Source organism: Lampris incognitus, chromosome 10 (assembly GCF_029633865.1).
Source record: "Lampris incognitus isolate fLamInc1 chromosome 10, fLamInc1.hap2, whole genome shotgun sequence".
Lineage (NCBI taxonomy): Eukaryota > Metazoa > Chordata > Actinopteri > Lampriformes > Lampridae > Lampris > Lampris incognitus.
Window position 1 is genome coordinate 52,904,224 of NC_079220.1, and position 22,069 is coordinate 52,926,292.

General features: G+C 44.9%; 3 protein-coding genes and 1 long non-coding RNA gene across 4 annotated transcripts; 1 reads left to right on the forward strand and 3 right to left on the reverse strand.

Annotated features, from left to right (window-relative positions):
- Positions 1-20: 20 nt before the first annotated feature.
- Positions 21-7,157, reverse strand: LOC130119158 (ER lumen protein-retaining receptor 2-like). Its single transcript, XM_056287582.1, has 5 exons — positions 6,898-7,157; positions 3,854-3,954; positions 3,557-3,715; positions 3,156-3,408; positions 21-2,205 (listed from the first exon to the last, which is right to left on the reverse strand). Exons 1-5 carry the CDS (start codon positions 6,986-6,988, stop codon positions 2,171-2,173), a joined length of 639 nt encoding a protein of 212 aa, XP_056143557.1. The 5' UTR covers positions 6,989-7,157; the 3' UTR covers positions 21-2,170.
- Positions 7,158-11,633: 4,476 nt separating this feature from the next.
- Positions 11,634-12,592, reverse strand: LOC130118942 (uncharacterized). The gene is made up of 3 exons (XR_008810805.1): positions 12,252-12,592; positions 12,015-12,081; positions 11,634-11,718 (listed from the first exon to the last, which is right to left on the reverse strand). It is a non-coding gene; the product is annotated as an uncharacterized LOC130118942 (long non-coding RNA).
- Positions 12,593-13,845: 1,253 nt separating this feature from the next.
- Positions 13,846-15,445, forward strand: si:ch211-139g16.8 (uncharacterized). The gene is made up of 4 exons (XM_056288457.1): positions 13,846-13,894; positions 14,040-14,357; positions 14,457-14,554; positions 15,392-15,445. The coding sequence occupies exons 1-4, from the start codon at positions 13,846-13,848 to the stop codon at positions 15,443-15,445; spliced, it is 519 nt and encodes a 172-aa protein (XP_056144432.1).
- A 529-nt stretch (positions 15,446-15,974) lies between these two features.
- mfsd13al (major facilitator superfamily domain containing 13a-like) lies at positions 15,975-22,055 on the reverse strand. Its single transcript, XM_056288255.1, has 7 exons — positions 21,423-22,055; positions 20,966-21,280; positions 20,363-20,791; positions 19,762-19,916; positions 19,448-19,531; positions 18,620-18,763; positions 15,975-17,546 (listed from the first exon to the last, which is right to left on the reverse strand). The coding sequence occupies exons 1-7, from the start codon at positions 21,636-21,638 to the stop codon at positions 17,405-17,407; spliced, it is 1,485 nt and encodes a 494-aa protein (XP_056144230.1). The 5' UTR covers positions 21,639-22,055; the 3' UTR covers positions 15,975-17,404.
- Between the last annotated feature and the right edge of the window lie 14 nt (positions 22,056-22,069).

A 22,069-nucleotide genomic window follows, 5' to 3' on the forward strand; every position in this document is an offset into this window, starting at 1 on the left:
CACTTCCACCAGACAAAAAGAGCCATCTGCAGCTACGAGGGACAAAATTTGGACCACTCATGGAGGATTGTCTTACTGCATGTCAACCTTTCTGGCTGCTCATGTCCATCAAATGCTGAAAGGGTTAAAAATGAAATTTCCATTTGCCTTGTTAGCATCAAAACCTGAGGGATTTACATATTAAGAAAAAAGTATTTTATGTTTGTGTCTCAATCGCACAACGCCATAACAAAATAGAGCCCCAAGGTTTTGCCTCATTTTGACTATTAATTATTGATGACATTACTGAAAAGTCCATTTTCTTATCTTAAAATAATGTATATGTGGAGAGCTTGAATACATGAACGATATACCAGTGCCTATTTTGGAGGGGCTCATTTCAAGCACTTTACTACTGACTCTTTACTGAATGTACCAAAACAATGTACTGAAAACCCTAAATGCAAAGTGTAACATTAAGTCTGCATATTTTAGTTTGCATCTGCAATATATACTTTATGCAGACATTTTGCACATTTCTTTTGATAAAATACCAAATCGTCAAAGTTGCATTTCCCATTTTTCATTTTGACTGCATTGCGTTCAGCACTACATGCAAATAAACTTCATGTTTACCAGAAACTTAATGACGCTTTACGTATTCCTAAATTAGAAATTCAGTCAAAATATTTTCATAAAATTTTTTTAATGGAGGTGATATCATGCAAAAAAAAAAAAAATATATATACATAAAAGTTGAAATGAAAAAATTTGGTTGACGTAAGTATATGGGAAATAATTAAGAGGCCTTGTCTCCAAACCGAGAAGAAAACCATGATAAAAATCTTCAACGACGAACTGCACAAAGGCAAATCCAGTCAACGGTTTCCACTTAAGTGATATATTCAATGAAATGCAACAGTTCTGGTGCTAAAGTATGGTCACGCTCAGTACCCAGAGACATTGTAACAACGGTCGAGTTCTTGTTATAGTATGGGATGCGTATTGATCATTGAGTAATTTCTATTTTTTTCACTATAATTTCAACATGTATAATTTGACTGGGATCACAACTGGAAGATCTTCATGACAGCTCATAGTCAACTTTTATGCTGTGGTTTGATTGTGGAAAGTTAAGTTTGTGCTCTTTAACTACATCCGCACAGATGTAGCATATCCAAAAATTATATCAAAGTCATGTTGCTGCAAACCAATTACAAGTATTTTGGTCACTTTCATTCCGTATACCAAGGGAAAATATGGGGTAAGATTTGTGTAGACGAAGAGTTTCATTCCAAAATGAGAGATCAACCCTTTTAAAGAAAACAGCTCCTTCCTCTTGACAGTATGATTGCTGGCATCAAACCAAAGCACGTTAAGTTTTAACCTTAAAGTAACAAGTTATTTCAATACCTTGCATGACAATGAAGTCTTGCGTCTGAAACAGTAACTGATCAATTTCAGGAAACATCTTCATGCATGCTCATTGAGACTGAGGAGGTCACTTTGATGAGTGATGAAACGTTTCTTTGATTCAGGAAACAACATTTTAACAAAATGGACAGTAAGTGCTTTGGAATGAAACTCCTTCCTTGTACTGTGGGCCTCTTAGAATGGTTTCAAGAGGGGGAAAAATGCTATAGATAGTAATGGCAAAAAAAAAATGAAAACACTTAAAACAAGAGGGAAAAAATCCAAAGCTATAGTAAAAAAAAAAATGGACATAACTCCTTATTAGGCACTCAGATACATTAATCTTTATCTTAATCTTTTTTTTTATAAGACTGTACATCTGTGCATTTCATAACCAAGTTCAAAAAGTTACTTTTCTGGGAGTTAACCCTGTTTGTGACAATGTATGTTTCATTGTATAAAAAAAAAGTATACACCTCACTTGTAGAAAAAAATAAAGAAAAGCATTTCTCATGTTTGAACATACAATGACAAAAGGGTGTTAAGGCGAGATACTGAACATAGAGATCCAAAGACTGTGTTGCCTTGGGATGATCTTTGTTCAGCTCTGGAGTTTGTTGGCATTTACCAGTTCCATCAATAATCATCAAGAAGACTAGTGTTTTTCCCCCTCCACTGGCTCTCTGTCTCAGGCATCCTCTGCTGGCTTGGCGGGATTCCATGATGTCATCTCCATGTGCCCTGAGTCTGCTAGGAGTTGCGGTCTCCTATGTAGTTCTTATGCTGGCAGGCTCAGCTTCTTGCCTTTCAACACTGAGGAGTCACGGGGCAAAGATGAGAGACAGTTAACACTAAAGTACACTGCTCATACTTGTGCTGACTGGGTTGTATTAAGTGTTGGTATGCAGTGGGGAGTGGAAGGCATGGACGTTAAGACAGTATCATATTCATATATGATGCCATTGTTATTACACTTAAACACAACAAAATTAGTTATTTTTCCTTCACTTCAAGGCGTGAAATGAAGTAGGAAAATACTGAAAGCCTGCTAGAACTATTTAAGATATGGACATCTACCTAGCAAATGATTCATGACTTTATTCCAAAAAGTATAATTCAATGGGGTATTTACAAGATATGTGACATAGTTTTGTCTTGTTACATCTGAATTAGAGAACATAATAAATCACAATTTGGAATTCAAATCCAAACTGTATTAGAACTCTACTTGGAATTATATTTACTGGAGGAAATGTGTGGGCTAGCCAAAGCACTGGTGAGCTGGTTACCAAGAGGTTGCTAGATGGTTGAGTGGTAGCAAATTGTGCAACAATGCAAACACAGGAAAAAAAACACTTAGTCAATCATTTCCAAATAATGCAGTTGAAATAATCCACACATCTTACATGCGTGAATGTTTTAAAGTTTAAACAAACTTGCTATGACAAATTAAAAGTCCAAAGTTTTTAGAGATTATTTAGGGAATAATGACCAATGTGCATAAATGTGCTTGCAGCTAGCCCACTAATAATCATTGCCACATAATTAATTTTCATCATTATTAAATGTGAGGATTTTTCTGGCAATCTTGTTAAAATGGGCCCTCAGTGTGGTTCTAAATAAAACTCATTCTGCATTATTAAATCTCGGGGACAAAAGATAAACCAATTAAAGTGTAATTTTGCAATAACATTAGATGAATTTTCACTATGAGGCCTGAATAGAGCAAATGAAGGAAGGGGAAGGGATGAAAAGGAACTGACCTTTGGTGACATAAAGGTAGAAAAAGTCACAGTAGAGGACAGTCTGGACCACACCGGCCACAATGGCTATCATGTCAAAGAAGCCCTCAAAATAGAAGCGCCAGATCCAGTTGAAGAGATAGAGTGCCCGATACAGCCCCAGGCAGAACAGGTAGTGGGTGGTGATTGTCTCAGCCTCTCCCGTCTTGCTGATCAAGAAGAGCTGGGGCAGGATTGCCACCGACTCCAAATAAATGGAGAATGTCCAAAGGATCTAATGAATAGACAATAAGAATAAGTATACAAAGTGCAATTTTTATCTAAAAGGGCCTATTTTTGTAATGTTTAGCTCCTACCAATGAAGCATCTGACAATTTCTCTGACAGCAAGATTACTCCCTTCTTAGAGTGAAAAGAACCCACCTCAAGAAGAGAAAAGTCATGGTTGATGAGAACAGAGAGACCTCCTACAGGAACAACCAGGAACTCGACTCGAAAGCTGTCGTGGTTGCCATCATAGGTGGCCTTGAACTTGACATAGATCAGATACACCGTGGCATATGCACAACCAATGTAGATCACCTGATGACAGTGCAGAATAGGGAGTGCATTCATCGTATCACTTTTTCACTCATGGTAAACATCATGGTAAAACGTCAACAAGGCTTAGTAGAAGTAAGATGCAAGTACAAGACTGGTCAACTGGTCAAAGTTTCTTACCTTCATGCAGGTGTTGTAGAGGGAGATAAAGGAGGTGAGGAGATCCAAGTAGCGAGTGGTGAACACGAAAGCAAACAGGATCTGGCTCTTTCCAGATATACCTTAAAAACAAAAAACATAACTCTAAATAATGGTGGACTGCAATGCCGTCTTGCATATAAATACAGGTGGCTTTGCTGGAAAACAAATTTTGTAGCCTATGACCAAATCCCCTGGGATGCATTTTTTAATCTCCTACCAAACCTTACACTGTTTATCTCTTCCGTTCCTCGGTCAAAATACTGTTCGACCCACTGGGAAAGACTACCAAATACAGAAATGCCCTCACAAAATATGTTGCTGAGCCATTGCCAGTGTGGGGGGGGTCCAGACCAGGCTGTGTCCACTCATCTGAACTCCTTGCCCGCTGACACCCCCTTATATATATATATATAAACCTATTTGTGATTGATGTCATTTTGACTTGTCACAGTGTCGCATCACTTGACTTGAGTTTTGACTTGAGTTTTGAATTAAGCTGGCGGGTGGCATTAGCTAACAGTGTAGGAACGGAAAAAGGCTACACCGCCACTTCATCGATATGACTGCAATCAGGCTAACAAAATGGACATCAGAAGTTAGCTAAAAAAAAAAAAGCCTATCTCAACCAGCACATCAGCATCCTCTCTCTATGCCACAAGTGCTGCCTCCAGCCTGTGAGCACCCCACCTCTCTTTTTTTGGGGGATTTTTTTCCCCTCTTTTCTCCTTAATTGTACTTGATCAATTACCCCACTCTTCCAAATCGTCCCGGTTGCTGCTCCACCCCCTCTGCCAATCCAGGGAGGGCTGCAGACTACCATGTCTCCTCCGATACATTTGGAGTCGCCAGCCGCTTCTTTTCACCTGACTGCGGAGTTTCGCCAAGGGGACACAGCGCATGGGAGGATCTCGCTATTCCCCCCAGTTCCCACTCCCCCCTGAACAGGTGCCCCGACTGACCAGAGGGGACGCTAGTGTGGCAACCAGGACACATACCCACATCCGGCTTCCCACCCGAAGACACAACCAATTGACTCTGTGCGTAACTGTAGTCCACGGACTTCCGGTTTCTACTGCAGCGGTCATACCAGTTTTCCCGTTTGTTGCTGTGTGCTAATGACAATGGCATATTTTTCACCATGCCTGCAAGGCTTACCATGGACAAATGTCAACGGCATGCACGGAATTGTCGACAAACCTTCCCCCGCACCTACCAGCAAACGGGTGAAAAGTTTCAAGTTGTTTTCAAGTATGAGGATGAGGAATTGTGGACACAATTCGATATGTACAACTTGAAACTTTTCGCCCGTTTGCTGGTAGGTGCGGGGGAAGGTCTGTCGACAATTCCGTGCATGCCGTTGACATTTATCCACGGTAAAGCTTGGCAGGCATCGTGAAAAATATGCCATTGTCAACAGCAGACAGTGACAAACGGGAAACTGGTATGACCGCTGCAGTAGAAACCGGAAGTCAGTGGACTACAGTTATGCACAGAGTCGATAGTGTTTGTAGGGATGCTCGGCCAAGCCGGAGACAACACGGGAATTCGAACCGGCATCCCCGTGTCGGTAGGCAGCGGAATAGACCGCTACGCTACCCGGACGCCGCCGCCCTCCACCTCTCTTGACGCTACACACCGCCAGCCTCCCGCTGGAGCACCCCATTGGTGCCGTGGCCCCAAAACCAGCAACACCGGCCTCCCTGAGCTCAGCTTCAACAGCTGCTCGCTCCTGCTGCTGACCGGATCGGAACCAAAGGAAGCAGCCCCCGGATGACCTCGGCGAGAATATGCCAAACGTGGTAAAACTGGACACGGTCCCAGCTCGAATGATTTCAGGGAAGATGCTGAGTTTTGCAACTCCACAATACCACAACAGACCCTGGATGGAATATTCAACAACAACAACAACTTGTAAAAGGCTTTTTGTTAAAGAGAGCATCAATGTGCTCTGTAGTGCAGCAAAGCGCCATGCAGTGGCGCTGTTGTTATTTTGCAGTTGCTATGGTGATTTCGGGCGCCCCCCCCCCCTCCCGAAAATCAAACGCCCGTCGTATTGATTTGCTCAGGGGGGCGGGTCTGTGCAGGCAGAGCCGCGAATTAACCATAGCGCCTCTCTACGCTTAACGGCGACATCTCCAATTATAACGTGATCAGATAAAAACGTCACATTTGTTCGTCTTTGAGCTTCTGTTTAACGAGAAAACAATGCGCATGCGCACACGCCCCCCCTCCTCAGGAGCAACACAAGTTTATTTTGCGATTTGTTCGCGTTTCCATGTTCGATTCATTTCAAAGCCAGCTGATACCGCTAAGGCGGCGGCACAGGACCGGGCCACCCAGCAGAGGCTGGAAGAAGAGCCTGCCGAAGGTAGCACGCTAGCTAGGCTACTGCCGTAGCTCTTTCCAGAACGCCACGTCACGAGCCAGACCGAAGAAATCGAGCACCTACATTGAAACTAGGGGGGCTGTGGCTGGGGGACGCGCGAGAAGCTCAACCACAAACTCGTCGTCTGCGTCACCCCGGGAGCCTCCTCCTCCTCCTCCGCCAGATACCCAGTCGTTTGCGGCTAAACCCCCCGCGTAACAGCGATGGGCGACGCTAGCTACAAAAATGCTAACAAAAGTTAACGTTCCATGCTAGCTAATGGGTTCAGAAACGACCGTAACAGTATTGGCGCTCGCAACGTCCTTTGCGTGTCCTCGGTTAATGGTGTCACGTTGTGTGTCGTTCTAAGTAGTGATAATAACAATAATTATGCTAATGAAAGAGCAGCGGAGTTGCTCTTCGACCGCCGCACGGCTAACTGTTAACCACCGGCTCAGATGAATGAATGGAAAACCGATCAAGCTAACGTTAGCAAGAGCCTAGTTTGAGACTAGCCGACGTTGCTAATAAGCTAACCTAGGGAACCCCCACGCCGTGCAAGCAGCCTTTTCAGCAAGAGCTAACAGAGCCGCTAAGTCGGTGACTAAGGGCATTAGACGCTCTGCCAATTTCCTTCTTTTTTGTTTTACAAACTCACCAGCGCACGATCTGGTTTTCCATATTTTGAGCAACAGGATTATGATCGCAGCCAAATGAGAGAGGTCCCCCGTTAGTCTGAAGATGTTCATTGTTGCGGTGTAAAAAACAAACAAACAAACCCAGCAAAGCAAACTAGATGTCCTCCGTCATACGGAGTACCCTTCCCACACTGCAGAACAGAGCCCCCAACTTCGCGGAGTTCTCGATCTTCCGATTGATGGCGAGGACCTGGGCAGGGTACCCCGATGAATCGGATTGGAAATATGGCGATAGCGCAGGTCGACGTGGAAGGGGGCGTGACACGACGCCAATCGGGGATTGGATTGGACGAGGACCTTGATTGACGGCGATGCGGATACGCCCACAACGCGAAGGGAGTGACGGAGAGAAGGCTCGACACTCGAGAGGCTACAAATGCTGCCACCGGTATTACCCACGTGATTTTATTTGACTTTAATCCGTTTCATTCCGCACACCCCATATACGTAATGCATCGACTCTGCTTTTCCCCGTTCCCTTGTTCTTTACGTTTCTATCTGCTTTACTTTCACTACCAGCTTTGATTTTCCACAGTTCTGTTCGTTTTATTATTATTTGGATCCACGAGAGGAGGAGATGGGGGAGCCCATGCCGTCACCCGGCTGCCCCCCCCCCCATCTCCTCCTCTCGTGGATCCAAATGGAAAGGATTCAGTTGTCTACGTATGGGTTAAAAAGGCCACAAGCCTTGAACCATCTACCAGGTTGGTGAACAAACTAAATAACCCAGAGGCCACGGTCCGTTTTCTCGGATAAGTTTGCTTTAAATCGGTGCTGTCCGTGTGCTGCAGTTTGCAAGACGGAGCTGTGACGTGGACGCGCCTTTAAAGGTTACGTTTTAACAGGATGCCACTGATTAGGTTTAATTCATGCGTGGACCATATCCTGAGACCCAGGAAACACAATGTTTTTTAATTTCTATTTTTTTTACATAAATTAAGTGTTGGGGTGGTAAAAAAAACACATTGTAAAGAAAAAAATTTTAAACTTGATTTTATTCAAATTTTACAACATCTCCACTATAGTGGACAACATGATTTAATTGTTCTCAAGCGTGGAACATTTAAAGGCTGAGTATGTACATGGAAAGATCCACCGGAATCATCCAGTAAAATACACCACCACAAACAAAACAAATGGCAAATGCAGATTTTCCATTCTTATGTATTAACTTCACCATTTTCATTAGACGTTTGACTCTAGGTGGTATTTCATGAAGCATTCTGACTTTTTGGAGACACGGAGGAACATGTTGCACTTTATGCATCTTCACAAAGGTTTTGCTTTTGCATCCAGGCATTCTGCATCTGAAAGCATTTGGCATGTTTAGCATTTGGGGCAAATGGATTGCACCGTATTTCCTTATGCTCTCATCTGGGTCGGGCTTCCTCCTCTTCATTTCTGGAGAGAATTCTTCGTCACTTGAGTCAGTTTCATCTCGTTGACATGCCTGTGCCTGAGATATCAGTTCCTCAGCCAAGACGAGTTTGAACTCCAGGTATTGGGAGGTTTTCTTTGCAGGTCGTTGCAAGGCCTGGCTGTCTTGTTGGTACTGAATCCATGAGTTAGTGATGGCTACGTCAGTCAAGTGGAGCATGGTACGAACAGTCCACTTCTTGGTGCGGCTGGACATTCTGTAGTACCTGAGCATGGGAACATATTGATGCACTGGACACTGGCCTGTGAAGGGAACCATTTGTTTGTCAATGCAGACCTTTGCTGGTCTGGGTAGGCTGAGGCAACCTTAGAGCACTCTCTTGAGGAGGATAAATTAGCGTTTTTCAAATGAAAATAAATAAGCTCAGCTCTGAAAACTAACTCCGATATTCCTAAGACGTTTACTTACTCCAAACAATCGAAATATAACATAAAAATGTTTTCTTTATGAATATCATGCTTCCCTTTCCTTTTTCCATAAAATGCGCTTACCGCATTTTGAAAAGACAGGCATGGGCACGTTGGCGAGGTCACGCATCCTACATGTGACGTCATTTTAAAGCCCCAGTTGTCCTCTTTAAGGGACAGCAGGACTCAATAGAGTGGCATCATGTATAGTATGAGAGATATGAGCAAAAACGTAACGTCCACTACAGTGGACAAAAATGAATTGCTGTTTCTCAGGTCCGTCAGCAGAAATGCACTTTTCGACCCCCAGTTTCACTTTCTTTATGCTTCGATGATTTACAGTGCAGGCCTCATAGCACTCCAAGCAATTTGTCAAAATTCTCCATGTGGACTTATTGCTTCTTCTTTGATGAAACTGTATCTCATAACTCCTCTAGCCAAGGTCATTTGTATTTGAAATGGCAAACATTGCTAGCGTTAAGAAATATTTAATCTAAAAAGCACTGATGTTTAAAAAGTCAGCGAATGTTTCAAAACTAATATTTCCTTCCATGCAGAGATGAGAGGCTTACTTGGCATGAACTTGCTTTTTTATAATTAATAATAATAAAGTTAAAAAAACTAAAACTAAGCCCAGGGTGGAATAGAGGACCAAAAAGAGCTGGTAACAAAATGCTATAAATTCTCCACTTAGAATGAACATAATGCATTGTACAGAATGTAATTGTGATTATAAAGCTCTCTGGGACTAAACCGTGCTCTAGGGTGATCTAAATAAATCTTATTTGACTTGACTTAATATTCCCACAGCTTTTTTTCCTTCCTGGCCTTAAATTGTCCACTTCGTCTCCATACAGATTTTCATTAAAATGTATCATGGTCATTTATCACATTTCTGTTTATTACAAATACAGGGAGCTCAGCAACACAAAGTGTTGCAAATAATAAAAAGTAAAATATAATGACTATGACATTAAAAAACAATAATTCTATCATAGTCTGCATTTTCCTTCTTAAATTCATCACTGAATACGTCTGTAATGTTAAGATCACTTATATATATAATAGCAACAGCACAAGATTTATTTTTCTTGGACATAATGTTTAATTTAAGTATTATGTTGGCCTAAAACCTGACTGTATTGTCTCCTAATTGTCAAAGGAGCAGCTCCAAGCTGAGCATAAAGGCCGGGACATGCTACTGCGTAGGTACATGTCCAGTAAATGTCTCTACACAGCAGCACAAAGAAGGGGTTTCTGGGGGACCCGGGCTCACAGTGTTGCAGATGTGCACACCTCCAAAATCTCAACAGTGCATTCACCTTATCCGCCGAACTACGTGTGTAACCAGTGATGACTGACTGGCTGAGCAGAGCAGGATACCTGACAACACAGCATAACATGAAACCAAACAGAGATAGGGGCAAAGGAGCAGACCCGATATACAAAAAGACACAACAAAAGAAAAAGTGTATGCATACTGGCCCTGTGATGGCCTGGCGGCCTGTCCAGGGTGTCTCCCCGCCTGCCGCCCAATGACTGCTGGGATAGGCTCCAGCATCCCCGCGACCCTGAGAGCAGGATAAGCGGCTTGGATAATGGATGGACGGATACACACGGAGGATTTTTTTTGTGCACTCTGTTCTTTTTCTTATTGTAGTTGTTTAAGTTGACAGAATTCTTGGGCTATTCTTGTGTTATCTGGTTTGGTAAACACAATATTGCCCTCTAGTCAAGCGTATGCCGGCAAACACCTATGCACACAACAGTTTCAGTGCATTGCACACAATTAAAAACACACCAAGGTTTAACCATAAATCTAACTTCAGGATGTTTCTGAAAAGATTCATTAATTGTTTGGCTGTCTGGGAACAATTTGCCACCCTGATTGGTTAAAATTCTAGCTTTAGTGCCTGGCTGGTTTCCCCTGCATAATGCTTTCTAAAATGCACAGCGATTAGCTCACTCATTCGGTTTGCGAAGTAGGTTTTAGCCTTTTGCTGAGTGTGAAATTCCCTGACTGTGATATCGATTAACCGCCAGAGCCTCTCTCTCATTTCTGTGTCTATGGCAAGCAAAACACAACTCCATAGGGATGGATGCCACCGTATCCACTGAACCGGCTCCCAGCCTGTCAAGTTAGCCCTTCGATCCAGAGGAGAGCATGTACCCTTGTATGGAACATAATGACGAGACCCTGCGTATAGGACTAGACCACGAAGCCAGCCCTGCCCACTCTCAAGACTGTGAGGTGATCCACACCGGCAGATACACGCAGATGAAGACACACACATCCTCCCAGGGCCCGTCAAGAGTCTTGAGAAGGAGTTGTGTTCTTCACCAGAGGTTCCCAAACATTATCATGCTGTGCCCCACCTGTGGTAGTACTTTTTGGCCCAGGGCCCACCAAATATTTTGTGCATTGAAATCAGCAATAAATTGGGCGGCACGTTGGCCCAGTGGTTAGCGCCGTCGCCTCACAGCGAGAAGGTCCTGGGTTCGAACCCCGGGATTGTTCGAACCCCGGGGTCATCCTCTGTGTGGAGTTTGCATGTTCTCCACGTGGATTTTCCTGTCTGTGCCCCTGACCGAGGCATGGCAAGACGAACTGGAGTTGGTCCCCGGGTGCTGCACGGTGGCTGCCCACTGCTCCTAGCTACACAGCGAGGATGGGTTAAATGCAGGGAGGGATTCCCCCACGGGGATCAATATATAGTATATCAAAATAAAAACTCATTCACAGTGACTTCTGGGATAGGCTCCAGCATCCCCGCAACCCTGAGAGCAGGATATGTGGTTTGGATAATGGATGGATGGATGGATCAAAATTTAAAAAAAAAAAATCTCATTACCTGTCAAAAAGAGAGATGATAACAATCCTCTCTGTATTGTTCATCAGTGCAACATTCCCCCAGTCAGTCTCCAGCCACGGCCGACTAATGATCAAATGAAACAGACGAGGCATGTCACCGTTCAACACTATTTTGGTGACATTTTGGAATACTGTTAAATAATTGGATCGTTCACATGGAATAAAAATGTTTAATAAAACAGACCCCCCCCACTCTTCTTTTTTATTTAAATAAATAAATGAATAAGCACCCCTTTTGTATCTGCAAACAACATGTAGTTATTTTGGACATCCTGTGACCCACCTGGCCCCCTGGGTCACAACCCATAGTTTGACAATCCCTGTTCTCCGCAAAAGGAATTTGCTATGATGGCAACTCACCCTCCGCTACGTGACGGCTGGCGGGCAGCAGCTGCTCATCATGAGGCAACACAGTCGGCCCCCGGACCTGCACGTGGATAAAGACAACATGAATATGAAGCGCCCCAGAGAACACCCCCCTTACAATACAGCACACGCAGGCACTCCGGGAGGAAATGTCGAGTTAGTGTCAATGCATCGGGAGCCTCCTGGGAAGAAAACTGTGTCCACCTAGAGGAGCAACAGACTGTTTCCTACCGGCCAAGGCGAGCGTCAACCCTCCTCTTCACTCCTCTTCTTCCTGTGGAGACTCCGGTAGCTTGACGGATATCCTTATGAAAGGCAGTATCCTCCCCCAACTGCCCATCACTGTCTCAGTCGTGCGCCGCCTCCTCCCGGCAGCCTCTGTCATCCTTTCATCAGCCGTCTGAGGCGGTGGCAGACACTCCCCGCAGGGCGCCCTCAAGGTATCGCCCAATTAACATTAGTTACATATTTCAAAGTTTGAATTAACATAAATATTACATTTCCATATTTCAACAAGGTAGCTAACTTTTCTACTATCTACAGTGAACTTTGAAAACGTCTTTAAAACTACAAGTCCAGTCCCCCGTCAGGAGGCTTTGCAAGGACTCAGCATGGCAACACAAGGAAGACCGAGTTAGACCAACGCCAGCGCTACAGGGACAAGGTCCTTCACTTGACAGCAGACACGTTCAGGGGTGCCTGGTACGAATCACTGTCAAATATCAAACGGAGGAAGCAGAGGATATTTCCTAGTGGTGTTTGGTATTAGGATCTACGGTCATATAGACACAAACCAGGGTTGCGATAAGAACCGAGGAGGGAAATATGTTGTGGCGTTTAACACTTCCTATCCACACCATTCATTCATCCAAGCCACTTATCCTACTTAGGGTCATGGGATGCTGGAGCCTGTCCCAGCAGTCACTGGGCGGCAGGCGGGGAGACACCCTGGACAGGCCGCCAGTCTATCACAGGGCCCACACACACACACACACACACACACACTCATAACTAGGGACAATTTAGTACGGCCGAGTCACCTGACCTACACGTCTTTGGACTGTGGGAGGAAACCGGAGCCCCCGGAGGAAACCCACCCAGACACGGGGAGAACATGCAAACTCCACACAGAGGACGACCTGGGACCACCCCCGAGGTTGGACTACCCCGCGGCTCGAACCCAGGACCTTCTTGCTGTGAGGCGACCGCGCTAACCACTGCACCACCCCCCTATCCAGACCAGACAACATAAATATCACACCATCACGCCATGGGTGGATTACCAAACGGGGCCAGGTCCAGGGGCTCAGGGGGCCGCTAAGCCAGAGCCTCTGCATGAAGTCGCCGTTATGAAACTTTTTAAAGGGCTTAGTCATTAATGTCCATAACGGAGCCCGAAAGTGCAACTGTAAAAGTGCAGGTGAATGTATGCCTTAGCTAACACGCCGTCGGCGCTGTGTGTACGTGCGCTGTGAATCCTGTTGAGGTGCAGGTGAATTTAGTTGTTGTGCTGTCGGCTGCAAGTACAGTGTACCTGCCCTTCGGTGGGGGCAGCTACACTTTTACGCGTCCGTGCCCAGGGGCCCATCGCGTCATAACCCGCCTATGCAAAGGATTCAGGAAAATAAACAGGGAGACCAGTAAGACAGGACATACTTGACACCTGTACTCACCCAGAGCCACAATATCAGTCGCGCAGTGCATGACAGAAGCGGTTTGGGAGAAGGAGGGACGAGGGAAGTTGCAATCCACCGTCACAGGGTTTTGTAAGCCATCTAAAGAGCAACGGGTCATGAGCTCATTCACACTCATTGCAGCCGCAGAAATGAGCCGGTCATATTTGCTCTCCGTCTTGCTCGGTTATCTCCAAACGGGTAGGGAGAGTTTCTTTCTTTTGCTTGCGCGTCTTGCTGTTCGCTTGTAACTTGAGTGAATGAGAGGCGTTGCAGCATTTTGTGTGGCATTTGCGATATGTGCACAGTCACGCCTCTAACATCTGTCCTTGTCGACTCGTTTTAGACACGGTTTGGAGCTGTCTCTCCATAGAAGAGCCGACGAAGCTCATGCCGGTTCAGTCGGGGCGCTCGGTTTCTCTGCCCTGCAACATCTCTTCACGTTGCCCGGGCCCTGTCCAGTACCAGTGGTTTGTTTTCAGAAAGCACTCTCATCACCAGATTCACTCGGATGCCGTGAAGTACATCCTGGAGACGTCGTCGCTGCAGATCAACGAGCTCGGTGAGGAGGACAGCGGGATCTACCACTGTGCAGCATTTGTCAACGGGACACAGTCACCGGGGGCGCAAGCCATCGGGCTCGGCACGACGCTGGTTGTGAGGGGTAAGCCAACTTTCACAAGGTCCGATGTTGAGGAGAACTCTTGGGAGACGAACCCGTGACACGGAGTGAGACGTGACAGTGTTTCCTCTTTGCTTCCAGTGAACCAGCACATGATATGGCATATTCTGCTTTGGTTACTGTTCGCTCTCTTGCTCATCTTCAGCCTGGTGATGATGATATTCATTTATCATAAGAAGGTAAATTACTCGTACCCTTTCCCATGTTAACATTGCGGATTTTTTTTTTTTTTTTGCATCCGTGTTTGTGATATTCTCATTCTATATATCAAATCGTGTCGAACACTGTGTATCCATCTTTGGCTGAAAAAAGAAAGAAAGAAAGGAAATCTCTTGTCTTCTGCACTTCAGACAGGAGAGTGCAGCTTCCGGAGAAAAGCACCCCGTTCTCCCCAGGTTAGTACGCGGCGGCCCGATTTGCTGAATTTGACTTGTCGTTGGTGGTTCAAATCTGGACAGTTTTGTTTGCTTCACTGGGGGAAAGCTCGTGGGAGGAAAAACAAGGAAGAGGAACCGAGATCCCCGCAGAACATATATACACGTTAAAACTGCTTTGCTTTAAAAAAAAAAAAAAAACCCAAAACAAACTGCTTTGCTATGTGCATATTTCCTACATATTTAGTCACAAACCACAAGGGCAGGTGAGAGGCCCGTCTTTTTTCTTTTTCTAACTTTATCGAGCGTCACGTTAAAGGGAGACAAACGTTTATACTGCACTTCTTCCACACGATTTCTCCCACTGTCGCAGAGAAACTCAAAGAGAAGGCGGTTTCGTGCGGTGTTGCAAGAGTTATACAGACAAGAAGCTTCTCCAAACAAGGTAAGAGGCAAGAGGAAACCGTCCTATTGTCGCTATTGCAGCACGTTGTGGTTGGCTCTTGTAAGAGTGCCGTAACAGATGGAAGGAAGGAAAAAAATCCAATGTCTTCTATTACAAATCTGTGCCGCTTCTTTTGTTTCCCGCTTCGAAAGCGACGTCTTAAAATCGTTTTCATGCAACGTTTAATCTTGTTGCAGGCTGACGGTCTCCAGTCCCAACAGTCTGTTCAAGGCATCTATCAGAACCTCTAGTCGTGGATCAGGATTACCAGACCACGTCGGAATCGGAATCAGAATCGTCGACAGACCCCCCCCCTCCCTCCATCCCCCTGGCCCCAGAAGAATCAACTGCAAAGCCTGGGGTTACTTCACGTGAGAGGACCTTGCTGCAGAACGGAGAGCAGGAGATCTGGGGTAGTTACTGGCAGAGGTACCCCACACATTTCACTGGGCAGGCAGCACAGACTGCTCAGGAAAACATCGCTCTGTAATTTATGCATCTTTCCCCCCTTTTTTTTGGGGGGGGGGGTCCCCTCCTTTTTCTCCCCAATTGTACGTGGCCAATTACCCCCCTCCTCCGAGCCGTCCCGGTCGCTGCTCCACCCCCTCTGCCGATCCGGGGAGGGCTGCAGACTACCACATGCCTCCTCCCATACATGTGGAGTCGCCAGCCGCTTCTTTTCACCTGACAGTGAGGAGTTTCGCCAGGGGGATGGAGCGCGTGGGAGGATCACGCTATCCCCCCCCCCCCCGAACGGGCACCCCGACTGACCAGAGGAGGCGCTAGTGCAGCGACCAGGACACACACCCACATCCGGCTTCCCACGCGCGGACACGGCCAATTAATTGTGTCTGTAGGGACGCCCGAGCAAGCCGTAGGTAACGCGGGGATTCAAACCGGCGATCCCCGTGTTGATAGCTGGTCCCCTTTGTTTTAGGGGTAAAACAGGCAAGCTTTTGGAGAATTAAGATCTCTATAGATGGCGATATTTTGTTTTTTTATTTTTTTTTACTCAAAACACAGAGCAGCTCCACTTCATATCCATCTGGGCAACATCAAAAACAGCTAATACAGTAATAACGACGACGATTAATAAGCCATTTTTTTAATCTTAACAATTCAAAACACTTGCAGGCGAGCAAGGAGGCACACTTTTTGAGATTCATAGATAACTGCCATTTGATTTCATGTTTAAAGCACGGAAAATTGTTGGAATTGAGAAAAACTAGTATGCATAATATGCATAATACAGCTGCAGCTTACTGACCGATAACAAGTGCAGACCCCTGCAGGGCATCAGTGGTAATAATAAAGCGGTTCAGTACCATGGGTTAGTTAAACAGTCCTCTCTGGACGACGCCAGGCTGAACCTCACGCCACCCAGAGAGGGTAAAACTCCACCAGCCCGGGACGCTGCTTTGGCTCTAAAGCACCGAATGAACAGCCGATCAACTATCAGAAGTACAAAACAGATGCTGTGGGTGGGTTTGTACACTGGTAACGCAATGAGCGAAATGTAGACAGTGAGTAAATGTCCTCATTCAGAGTGATCTGACCCATGTGTCGGTGACACAACAGGAAAAAAGGCACATCAGCATCACACACAACGCAGCCCACAACATATTCAGATACTTACAAAGGAAAAAGAAATGTCTTTGTTTTATGTTAACTTCCAGTGCATGCTGTTGGAGTGACTTGCTCTTAAAATGTAAAATATATATATATATATAAAGTTAACTTTAAAAGTGACTTGAAGCGATCTTGGACTTACCAGAGGTAATGTTTCTCTGGAAGTCTTGCAGTTTTCACATTAAACTGTGACCTGAGCTGTTTTGGGTTTACTGCTTCATGAGAGGCACCGGCTGGTTGAAGAACATCATTTGTATGAAGCATTTTCATCACAGTTCAGCTAGTATGGAAAAGAATGATTCTGTAATTTTTTATGACTCACAGAACAATCTTCAGATATTATGGTAATAAAATTTTTTTAAAAAATCAATACATTTCATCCCTTCATTATACAATTATACCCCCTTTTACAAACATAAGAAACTTATTTCCCAAAAATCAAACTGAAAGGAAAAGTTGATTTGAAACAGTGATGAAAAAAACAACTCTCTCCTACAACTCCACCAAGGGAGGGCAGCTATTCGCGCATCAAGTCGAGCCGGCGCCGGCTTGTTTGATATACCAACAGGAAGTTCAGCGAATCAGCCGTCGATATACTTCGTGTCAACAGTGTGACTGTTGCGAATGGAGAAAGGTTTCCAGGCCAGGACTTGAACGGCCGAGACAAACAAGGGCACCAGACACACCAAGTAGAACATGGCTGCGTGAAGGCTCTGCAGGGCGCTGCAAGGAAGAAGGACGGTTATGAGTCACGATTTCAACATCGAAATCTGCTTCCCCTTCTGCCGCAAGCTTATTTTGAAACGTAATCCTGAGGTGTGGGAGAGTGTGTGAGTGTGTGTGTGTGGGGAGGTTGCGATTATGAAAGCATGAGGAACAAAATACAAAATCCTCACACAAAAAAAGACCTAAAGAAAAGGTGCGAGTCAAATGACATGGCGTGCTGAGTGAACGACTCTGCGGCAGATTAGCCCACCTGAATAACCTCAAGGATTTATCTCTCAGTTTGGAAGACTCGAGTGCTTTATGCAGATCTCACCCAAGTTGATAAATTCTGCAGAGCAAAATTGTTGTTGTGGTAAATGTACCTTTTGATCATTCTTGGTGCCCCGTCTTTTTCAGCTCTTACATCCGATGAGAATTTTACATACAAATTCAACTTGAACAAAAAAAAAAAAAATATATTCTGGCTGTGTAAATAATATGTCGCCGATATCTTTGGAGAAAAACTTCAACTACAAATTCAAAATAAAGGACCATGTTGAAGCACCATTTCATTTTCCAGCTATTAAAATAAGTCTCAAATGTTTTGAGTTCGATAATTTGTAGTACACATCCGTTTTCTGACTTTCGTTTTTACTGGCAATCACACTACAAAAAATTGTTATGGTAGTTGTTAGTTCCATTAGTTTGTGTTCACTTTCAGAAACACATTGATTTGACTCGCAAATAAGATGATTTGACTGATTTTTGAGTCATTTACTTTGTTTGAATCTGTACAATTCTTCAATTCAAGCTGACATTTGAAATGTAATGATGATGATGATGAAATTCTTCAGGAAAGCCAAAATTGTACACAGAGCGCCTATGAATGTTTCTTGTTCAACACTAGGTGGAGCAACCCACTCATCATCACCTCCTATGAATCATGGACGTACTCCTCTCATATGAACTTGGTGTGTGAACCCAGACAGGGATTTTCCCCATTAACTCCTTCAGCACCACCCGAACAGCGACAGCGGTTAGATTGGTGCGATCAGGCTGAAGCGCACAGTAAAGTGGATGTGTATCTTTACCTTGAATTTGAACTCCTCCCTATCGCCTGCAGTTCTTCATAGCCAAACTGGTTGAGGATGGTAACCACTAGCATAGGAGCCAACGACTGAGCTGGCTTGGTGAACAAAGCGTTTGTTCCAAAGACCATCGAGGAAAGAGGGGAGCTACAGAGGGGGAAAAAAAAAAAGCAATCCTACTGAGTTATCCTATTTCCAATCTACCAACATCTGATTCTACAAATGACTAGAAGGAAAAGCCACTTCAGTGACTACATTTTATTCGTTGATAGATCATGCAAATGTTAATGGTAACCCCGCACGGCCCACAAAAGCACGTTAAGGCCACCCCACAGCTGTGCCGGCTGATGCAATTCAAGAAAAGTGTTCTTATTCATTTCAATATAAAACCTCCACACCGGTGGCATCTAGCCTTAAGTCTATTTGATGAGCTGCAAATTTTCAGAACACTGCTTTATTCCCTGGCATTGACGCACCAACAAACTCATTTTCTATGGTAAAAAGGGTTTTCCAAGCATGGCTAAACACAACAATTTTCATAAGTGACAGCTGGCACTTCCCATGTGTGCTGCAGATGGCACTTGATTCAAGTCGTTTGACTTGCCATGCTGTTTCTGCGATGGCGTGTGCTGGCCTTCACTGTAATTTCTTCTTAAATGCCTGCTGCCCTCAAACTTGTCAGATGTGGAACTTAAATGAACACTGCCAATGTTAATGAGTGCTAAAATTCTTGTGAGGTTGCTGGCTATAAAAAAAAAAGAAAAAAAAAGAGAGATGCGGTGTACTGATAAAGCATGATGGAAAATTCCTGTATAACGTCGTTTTATTTACCTGCGCTTGTATTTCTGCAAGTCAGAATCGATGATGTCAGCCAGTGGCAGATTAAATAGACTGAAGGCTGCCTGAATAATGACCCTGTGAAGAGGATAAATAAGAAACAGGAATACAACGATTTAGCAAAAAATCTGCGATACTGAGCTTCATTAAGTTGTCATGAGAAAATACCTTTAGTAGATGTAAAAAAGAAAAAAACTGAAAACTGAAATGTTTAGTCCTATCCTAATCTTTCTATCATACAGATGCATAAGATGGTAATATATTTGACTACCAAAAGAAATCAAGTTCTATACAGTTTAGGATCTTACATGTTAGTGATGAGGAAAAATGCTAGGATGTAGTAGTGGTGAGGACCCAGAGCCAGCATTACTGCAGCCATTCCAGTCTCCACGTAGAAAGTGAAGAGGATGATCTTGTAGTAGCCAAGACCATGAAGCAGGTTCTGACTACACAACACTAACATCTGGGAGAGAGAGAAACGTGCTGAACCACAAGCGGAGTCACAATTTCTTCAAATGCATCCCCAATAAACAAATAAATGCACAACCAGAGTTGAACAATGTCACATTTGGACCCTTGTGTGCCAATATCCCATGTCCTATCAATCCAGTAGCTTCTGCTAAAAATATATTGAAATCATTCCTTTTTACAACAGCATTTATTCAAGTACTGTGTGGTTTTACCGCTCAGTTTTACACTTGTGTTGTTGATTTGTGCAGCTTTTATTGCATTTTTACTCATGCCCCTTTTTCCTTTTGTGTTTCCTATTTTTATCTCAAACCTTTTTGTTGCCTTTTAGTCTTCTGCGCTTTGTAAATGCCATTGTGATGCTTTTTGAGATGTGCTATATGAGTACAGTTTGACATTGACCCTTTTAATATGAGAGCAAGGCTGTGGGAAACACAGTACCTGTGGACAGATGAATCCAGCTCCATACATGAAGCTCTTAGCCAGCGACGGTAGCACATCTGGAGGAATTAGGTGCTCAGCAAATATCATGGTGAAGTTATTGAAGAAAGCCACCATGAAGACCTGAAAGAAGTTCATGAGCACAAAGCGCTGAAAGTCCTTGTTGGTCAGGATCTGCCATGTCAATGATCTAATCGAGGAGAGGGACAGCGCTGGATGGCTGGATGCCTGGTCACCAGAACCAGATGAAGTTAGTGCAGATCCTTTGTTATCAAAGCGGCTCTCGACGTGGAAGCCCGTATAGAGCATGCAGCCACAGGCCAGGAGAGCTATTAACACCGTGAACCCTTGGAAGGCTGCAAAGTCCTCCATGTTTCCGGAAAGGATGCCACAGAAGAGCACGCTGGAGGAACCGATGAGAGAAGCCACCTGCAAAATAAAAGGCATAGTGTAATAGAGGAGAAATACGTAATGTTTGGTAAAGGATTTTGCCAACCACTATCGGGAAGAAAAGCAAGTGGGGTTAAATGTCAAACATGCCCAAGTCCCCAAAATTAACAACAGACACACAATACCTTAGCACGCTCAATAAAACACCCTTACCTGGTTGTACTTGATGAGTCTTAGACGGCTCTGATGGTGCCCGGAAATCTCAGCAAAGAGAGCACACTGTGCCAGCAGCACAAAGGTCAGCATGCCATCAAAAGCGCACAGTGCCACCATCAGCTGAAGGCCACTCAGCCAGTCATCCGGGGTGTAGGCACGCCACGGGAACCAGGCAAGCAGGAAAGCTAGGGAGTACAGGGGAGCTCCGTACAGAATGGAGAGGCGGCGCTGGGAGCAGCATGGCACACGGGAGTTATCTTGCAGGTAGCCAAAGAGAGGGTCGTTCACTGCGTTCCACAACATGTACACGACCTGTGCGGAGCATGCCGTCAGTCAGAGCATCCGTACTTCTATCACTTACCCCTGACGTGACGTCACAGGCGTCAACAAATGCGAGAATGGCAGCGGTGTGTCTGAATAGTGGGCATGCGTGCTTCCTTGCATTCATACTCGCCTGTGACCGGTGAAAAGCTCCCTCTGATATCTTGTACTTATTGAGGAAGAGTTTGACATAGTAGAAGCTGAATATACTGTTCATCATGCCGGCTCCGAGGGTGGTGGCGGAGTAAGCCACCGCTGCAGGATTGACCCCCAGACCCGGCAGGTGTCGCGGGACATTCGCCCCCCCCACGGAGCCGTGCGCACGCGACGTGGGTTTGTCGGTGGTCATGGCTGGAAGATGTTAACCGGCCCACAAGGTACCCCTGTTGGCCCTAATTAGTCATCGGGAAGAAGTGCTGCGCAACCACCCGAAATCGTTGTTTTTTTAAACCCAGGTTGACGGTGTCGTAGAGACAGCCGGGATAAAAGAGAGCGATCGCTTCCGCGTGTAAATACTGGGTTTGTTATGGTTTACTTGAGCCGCTTCACCTGGCAGCTTCAGGCGGCTACAGCACATCTAAGTTAACCGCCGATAACGGTGCCGAGTCCACAAAGCGGTGCCGACAACATCGCGTTAACCGATTTTCAGGAGGGGGAGGAATGACAACACAACGCCCCAAATGAAAACTTAAAAAGTTGCCAATCTCGATTTCCGCATATGGGTGAAAATGGGCGGTACCGCAGCGGTAAGCAGACACACACCTGATTGGACAAGAGCCC

What these genes read in the sequence shown, in the direction of transcription:
- si:ch211-139g16.8 (XM_056288457.1), top strand. Translation starts at nt 13,846, where the DNA reads ATGAGCCGGTCATATTTGCTCTCCGTCTTGCTCGGTTATCTCCAAACG. An exon ending in GCTCGGTTATCTCCAAACGG is followed by an intron (nt 13,895 to 14,039) that starts GTAGGGAGAGTT and finishes GACTCGTTTTAG; the next exon opens with ACACGGTTTGGAGCTGTCTC. An exon ending in TATTCATTTATCATAAGAAG is followed by an intron (nt 14,555 to 15,391) that starts GTAAATTACTCG and finishes ATCTTGTTGCAG; the next exon opens with GCTGACGGTCTCCAGTCCCA.
- mfsd13al (XM_056288255.1), bottom strand. Translation starts at nt 21,638, where the DNA reads ATGACCACCGACAAACCCACGTCGCGTGCGCACGGCTCCGTGGGGGGG. An exon ending in GACTCATCAAGTACAACCAG is followed by an intron (nt 20,792 to 20,965) that starts GTAAGGGTGTTT and finishes TTTATTTTGCAG; the next exon opens with GTGGCTTCTCTCATCGGTTC. An exon ending in CTGGATTCATCTGTCCACAG is followed by an intron (nt 19,917 to 20,362) that starts GTACTGTGTTTC and finishes TCTCTCTCCCAG; the next exon opens with ATGTTAGTGTTGTGTAGTCA.
- LOC130119158 (XM_056287582.1), bottom strand. Translation starts at nt 6,988, where the DNA reads ATGAACATCTTCAGACTAACGGGGGACCTCTCTCATTTGGCTGCGATC. An exon ending in ATGACTTTTCTCTTCTTGAG is followed by an intron (nt 3,409 to 3,556) that starts GTGGGTTCTTTT and finishes TCTATTCATTAG; the next exon opens with ATCCTTTGGACATTCTCCAT. An exon ending in CTACCTTTATGTCACCAAAG is followed by an intron (nt 2,206 to 3,155) that starts GTCAGTTCCTTT and finishes GTGACTCCTCAG; the next exon opens with TGTTGAAAGGCAAGAAGCTG.